Here is a 7170-nt window from a genome sequence, read left to right on the forward strand (position 1 = left end):
AATAGAGGATAAGAAGGTGGAGAGTTGAGGACTGAATCTATGGGAATCCTCACACTTAGGCAGAGGGAGAGATCACTGGAGAAGTAAAGAGTTCCAAGTCAGTTGGCTAATGCAAAGATCAACTAGCCCAGATGGGGTGTTTTAACTAATAACAAACATTGATCTAAAAATGGAGAACCCCACCAGACATTCAGAATCCTAATTTTTTTTAATGTAAGAATATTTTTAAAATGTATAGTCTGTTAGGTTGATTTTATGCAAAGTACCATATTCTTATGTTATGTCACTGTTAGAGACAGAATTCCCGGATGAACCTTAGGTTGATTCAGTATGTCATTTCTGACATCCCTATGCTTTTTAAAAAATCACTTATTCATCTCATAGGTGTCCTGAGAAGATAAAGTGAGTATCATAAAAATGCAAGTTAGTTTGCTTTCTTTGAATGATTGTAGCTATGTAAGTTTAAAGGGTTAATCCTTGATTACCTCTCTTCCACCTGCCAGAGCAGAGCTCTGACTTCCAACTAAGGAATGACCTTTGTTTCTCTTTCAATCAGAGAGACCCCCATTACACACCCAGGGCTTCCACAGAGTCGTGACCCCCCAAGTTTTGAAAATTATGTTTTGTTTGTTATTTTTATATTTATAATTGAAGCTTCCTGTACAGTCCTTAGAATTCTTAGTCCTTTGCCCAAATATCTCTGGTTTCCGCTCAGAAACAGGAGCATTCTTTGTAACATTTCTGCAGCAATGAACTCTTTATTTTTAGGTAACCTCTTTGAACCATAAATATTTCCGCACACACCTGGAGGACAGTCTTTCCTTGGGCCGACCCCTTCTTATTGAGGACATCCGTGAAGAGCTGGATCCAGCCCTGGATAATGTATTAGAAAAGAATTTCATCAAGTCAGGCACCACTTTCAAGGTGAGCTTTGAAAAAAGAAAAGAGCAATGGTGACATCTACTTATCTTTTGGAGCACAGCAGCGAAGACAGTTTTCTTCAGGTGGTAGCATTTGACGTGCTGAAAGAATTATTTCCAAACTCATATTCAGTGTTTCCTTAAAAAAAATATATATATATATATATACACACACACACACACACACACACACACACAGGGGCGAGAACAGTATCTTGCTAACAATAGCCATTTACCTGAAACTAAACAAGATCTGAAGGAAAGGCATCTGGTGATAATGATATATTATTGTTACACACAAAATATGTATATTTTAGCAGCTCTGAGAAAGGTGGTTTCCAAACCGTGTATACTTCTATACAGTAAAACCTGTGTTTCCTCACTGAATAAAATGGCATTTTTAGTAAAGTATAGGGACATTGATTTTATTTCTCTATTAACTTTCAATTAAAACTCATGAACTTTGCTGGAAGCAGTAGAATATGGTTTCTGATGATTGGTGATAACATGAATTGTTTTCAATACAAGTGTTTCTTTTTTAATTGGTTTCATTCTTTACTTTTAGTTTTCTTCGGTTTTACTGAATGACAGCATTTCTGATCGAGAATTTTTTGCTCTGAATAACTTAATTTCAGGAATATCAGTGAATAAGAATGCCAATTTTCTCATTAAATATAGATTTATTTAGAGGAATGTTCTTCATAATGTGAATTCCTTCAAATGCCATATTTAATATGCCAAAGGAGGTTTTAGTACATCCATTCCTGAAAGGGCTTTTAAAAGACCCAGATTCTTACCTGCAATGTGAAGGTCATGATGCCTGAGAATTAGTGCCTTAGTGATGTGGTTTTCACTCACATGCAAGATTAATATTAATTAAAAATTTAAATCATTTAAAATTTTAGAATTTCCACCTGAGTTTTAGATAGCAAACCCAGTTGTTTTTGATACACTGAAAATTGTTATGTTTAAGATAAGTGTTATCTGAGGAAAAAAGTTAGCGTTTTTTTCCTCTGAAAGTTTCATTAACCCTTTCTCTTGTCAAATGTGCTTCAGATGACTACGAAATGCAAAAAGAAATAGCACTTCTTATAAACACAACAAATTTCTGTAGTAGGAAATTTCCTCAGGTGAAGAAAAGCAGTCAAATCTTAGACATGTCCGAGTTTTCCTTTATTCCAGGGGCCCCCAACCTCTGGGATCTAATGCTTGATGATCTGAGGTGGAGCCAATGTGATAATAAATAAATAAAGTGCATAATGAATGTAGTGTGCTCCAATCATTCTGAAACCACCCCCCTCCACCCCCCCAGGACATGGAGAAATTGTCCTCCATGAAACCAGCCCCTGGTACCAAAAAGGGTTGGGGACCACTGCTTTATTCACATTTGTTTTGGATAAATTTTTCGTTTAATTTTCTTGGCGTCATGGCTAAAATCATCTTCAGGCAGAGAAAGAATTTAAACCACAAGTTTAAATTATTCTAAAAGAATATGATCTATCATATAAGTTCAGTGATTAAAATTTTACAACTGGTTTTTGTAATTCATTCAAGTTTCACTGCATTGACCTTTGGTAAATTCTCTCCTAAACTGAACCCAAATTCCTTGTCTGCCCTTTAAGCTGTGTGTAATTTAATATTTGAATTGATGTAGGTGAAAGTCGGTGATAAGGAATGTGATGTCATGGACACATTTAAACTTTATATTACGACAAAGTTACCAAACCCTGCCTTTACCCCTGAGATCAATGCTAAAACGTCAGTCATTGATTTTACTGTTACCATGAAAGGGCTTGAGAACCAGTTACTAAGGAGGGTAATTCTAACAGAGAAACAGGTAATGATTTCTCAAGGTAAAGAACTTCTGCTTATAATAAATTATAATAATGTTTTAATGTATTAGGAAATTGTTGAATGTATGGAAAGGAAAAAATGAAGCAAATCATATTTACCTTTGTTAGCATAAATATTTGTTTCTCAGGTCCTGTTGAGAAATCGTGCAACTAATCTATATTCTGATCCCTGAAAACACATGTGCACACACATGCCACTCTCTACTTCTGACTTTAAGGCTTTGGGTATATTGACTTTCGTATCTACAGCCCTATAGATGAGTAATCTTGAGTTTCACCTGAAAAATTCAATGAAATGATGACCCTGAAGAAAAAGAAATTGCTCTGGATGAGTATTATTAGTAGTTTTAACTGCTGCTGCTGCTAAGTCGCTTCAGTCATGTCCGACTCTATGTGACCCCATAGACGGCAGCCCACCAGGCTTCCCCATCCCTGGGATTCTCCAGGCAAGAACACTGGAGTGGGTTGCCATTTCCTTCTCCGATGCATGAAAATGAAAAGTGAAAGTGAAGTCGCTCAGTCGTGTCCGACTCCTAGCTACTACACTGCAATAGTAATTGATATACTTGGCTATAATTGATACTATCACACTCTAATAATCTAATGATGTAGGGAGCCTTACTTTCATTTTAGTTAAATAAAACTTATACTGAAGCAGAGAAATTAAGTATAATTGAGAGTTCTGATAAAACAAAGAACAACGTAAAGCTGGAAAATTTTAAGGGCCTGATAAGCTAAGTTTTAAGATAAAGCTCAGAAAACATTAAATGTTATATATAAAATATAATTTTATATATTTTTATTGTATAAAATCTATTTTCATAAAATCTGAGAAAGTTTATATTTGCTTAAATATAACTAATTTTAAGGGCTTTCTAGGAGAAGGAAATGGCAACCCACTGCAGTGTTCTTGCCTGGAGAATCCCAGGGATGGGGGAGCCTGGTGGGCTGCCATCTATGGGGTCGCACAGAGTCGGACACAACTGAAGCGACTTAGCAGCAGCAGCAGCAGGTGGTGCTAGCGCTAAAGAACCTGCCTGTCAATGCAGGAGACATAAGATCCCCGGGAGAAATGGCAACCCACTCCAGTATTCTTGTCTGGAGAATCCCATGGACACAGGAGCCTGGTGGGCTACGGTCCATGGGGTTGCAAAGAGTTGGACACGACTGAAAGCGACTTAGCACATAGCATATAGCACAACTAATTATAGTATTAAGGGTTCAAGGAGAAGGCCAGGTTAGAAATAGTAATGGGAGGGTGAGAAAAAGATTGGCAGAAGAAAGGAGGAAAAGAAGAGATGTGAATAGATGGCAACAGATACAAAGGAAAGATTCGAAAAGGGAAAGATACTGACACCAAAAAAATAGAGGGCTCAGTAAAATGAGAAGTAAAATCCCACCTGGTTAATAAGAAATGGCTGACTTGGGGCAAGCCCTTGAAAGACAGCCAGTGTAGTGGGGTGAAAGGGGCCCAGTCTCAGCTTCCCCTCTCATTAGCTGTGTGATCTTAGTTTCCAAAAAAACGGCCCAGGGCTTATGCAATCCAGAAAGGGAAGTCTCTCACTTCTAGAGTCTGGCAGAGAGCATAGGCCCCTCAGTTCACTGCCTCTGTCACCTCTTAAGGCCGCATGGTATCAACTATTGAAAATCAGTCCTTCCTTCTTGGTCTACCTGGTGCTGCTGATCTGTTTTGATGTTGCCTCATTGGTTCAGATCCCCAATGAAAGCTTCACTAACTTCTTAAGGCAGGCCATACCGCTGTCTAGGGTACACTCCTCATCCCCAGAGCACCCTAAACCCACTCCTCCGGGCCTTAGCTTCCTCTTCAAGAGAGGTGCTAAGGTATTCATACCAACCTTGCTGGGAAAAACACTTAGTCTGCGATGTTTAGAGGGTGTATTTTTTTTCCTACATAAATAATGCATTCTTAAAATTATACTTTGAAAATTTTTTTCAAACTTTCACAAAAGTTACAAGACTCATCTATGAACTCTCATCACATGATGTTTAACCTTCCTAACAATCTTGCTCTTATACCCCGTTTTTACAGATGAACAAATGGAGACCAGGGAGAATAAGGTCTTAACCATAAGAGTCCATGGACTTTCCACCCTGCCAAACCTCATAGATAAGCTGTACAGGTCATGCTGTAAAACTCACAGGTGCCCACTGTGCCACAATGCTTCTTTTTCCATATCACACTGAAAAGGAGGCTAACAGGATTTCATCTTGTCCACACATGCCTATACTGCCACCCAGGGGGTGACTGTTTTAATGCAGGCAATTCATTAATTATTCCCCTTGGGCTTCCCTTGTGGCTCAGATGATACAGAATCTGCCTGCAATACCGGAGACCTGGGTTTGATCCCTGGGTTGGCAAGATCCCCGGGAGAAGGGAATGGCAACCCACTCTAGTATTCTTGCCTGAAAAATCCCATGGGTGAGGAGCCTGGTGGGCTACAGTCCATGGGGTCACAAAGTCAGACACAGCTGAGTGACTAACACTTCACTTCACCGCAAGTACAGCCATGATCTTATCACTAACCCATCAAATACTCCCAAACCACTAATACAATGGCAATATACACTAGCATTGGAGTTAGAGGACAAGGGCATTAGGCCTGTCTCTGCTAGCAACTGTACTCAATTGCTTATTGTGTCTGACTCTTCGCTGCATTTTAAAAAATGAATGGGTAGGAGGGAGTATCCCTTGTGGTCTGGTGGTTAAGAATCCACCTGCCAATGCAGAGGGTGTGGGTTTGATCACTGATCTGGGAAGATTCCCACATGCCAAGTGACGACTAAGCCCATGTACCACAAAAGCCCGTGAACCGCAACTACTGAGCCAGCACTCTGGAGCAACTGAAGCCTGCGTGTCCTAGAGCCCATGCTCTACAAGAGAAGCTGCTGGAATGAGAAACCCATACCCGCAACAAAGAGTAGCCCCTGCTTTCCACAACTAGAGAAAGCCCACGCACAGCAACAAAAACCCAGGGCAACCAAAAATAAACAAATACATCTTTTAAAAAAAATGAATTTAAGGGGACACGTTCCTGCCCTCTAGATGCTCAGAATCTGGTTGTGATGCCAGCCGTAGTAGATGTACAGATGACTGCCATGCTGTGGGTTTTCATTGACAAATTGATTTAGGAAGAATTTCTGGAAGTTTTTTGAGAAACTTTCTCAAATAAGTAGTTTAAAAACACATTTTAAATGCAGTTCTAAGTATACTGTGATTCCATGTAAGATCAAAAAAGAATGCTGTGAAGACTGCTTTTGAGACAATTTAATTTACTCTATATTTAGCATGAGTATTACAGTCATGTTACATTTTCTGAATTTGAAAATTGCACTGTGGCTGTATAAGAGAGTGTCCTGTTTCCCAGGAGATATGTTTCAGTTTTTAAAGGTAAAGGATGATGACACATGCACACAGTTCGGCAGCAATAATTATCACAGAGGAGAAATAATGGTAAAGCAAAATGGTGTTTGATGAATCTAGGTGAAGGGTATATGAGAGTTCATGGTATCAGTCTTGTAACTTTTCTGAAAGTTTGAAAAAGTATTTTCAAAGTATACTTTTAAGAATGCATCACTTATGTAGGAAAAAAAATATACCCTCCAAACATCTAATTTAGCCATTCTGATAGAAGGGATGCAAAACAATGGAAAGTGGATGTACATTGGCAACTGACTATGTCAGGTCAAGTACCTGGTGTTCCTGTAGTCAGGTCCCAATTCAGAAGCTCCGATCACTTGAGTATCTGTTCGTTTCTTGGTTTTAATGCCTCTTTGTTTCTGCCCTTTCTGACTGCAAATAAAGTTAGTATTTCTCACTGAGGGCGGTATGTGGGAACAGGGCCAAGAGAATGGGACACTCTGATTTAAATAAATGTAGAGGTGGGAAAAGCCTGGGAAGAATTATTTTAGCAGAGTTATCCCATGTATGCCAGTGTACGTGCTATGGAAACTTAATGCTAGTGGGCATAGTTTTTTTTTAATGGTTAAGAGAAACCAAAATACAGATTTGACTAACGATAGTGTCATTTGACGGAGAAGGCAATGGCACCCCACTCCAGTACTCTTGCCTGGAGAATCCCATGGATGGAGGAGCCTGGTGGGCTGCTGTCTATGGGGTCGCACAGAGTCGGACACGACTGAAGCGATGCAGCAGCAGCAGCAGCAGCAATGTCATTTGAGTGGTATTTTGGTTTAAACTTTTAAAAATGAATAATAAACACTGCTGCTGCTGCTAAGTCGCTTCAGTCGTGTCCGACTCTGTGCGACCCAATGGACGGCAGCCCACCAGGCTTCCCCATCCCTGGGATTCTCCAGGCAAGAACACTGGAGTGGGCTGCCATTTCCTTCTCCAATGCATGAAAGTGAAAAGTGAAAGT

At 39.6% G+C, this 7170-nt stretch overlaps 1 protein-coding gene across 1 annotated transcript in view; it reads left to right on the forward strand.

The window, feature by feature from the left end:
• The window catches only part of DNAH8 (dynein, axonemal, heavy chain 8), a 324670-nt gene that overhangs the window by 218974 nt on the left and 98526 nt on the right, over positions 1-7170 (forward strand). Inside the window, exons 74-75 of the mRNA XM_010848693.1 lie at positions 769-924; positions 2575-2757. Coding sequence (XP_010846995.1) covers positions 769-924; positions 2575-2757 — 339 coding nt within the window. The remainder of the gene's footprint in view (positions 1-768; positions 925-2574; positions 2758-7170) is intronic.

This window comes from Bison bison, unplaced genomic scaffold (assembly GCF_000754665.1).
Source record: "Bison bison bison isolate TAMUID 2011002044 unplaced genomic scaffold, Bison_UMD1.0 scf7180017864270, whole genome shotgun sequence".
Classification (NCBI taxonomy): Eukaryota; Metazoa; Chordata; class Mammalia; order Artiodactyla; family Bovidae; genus Bison; species Bison bison.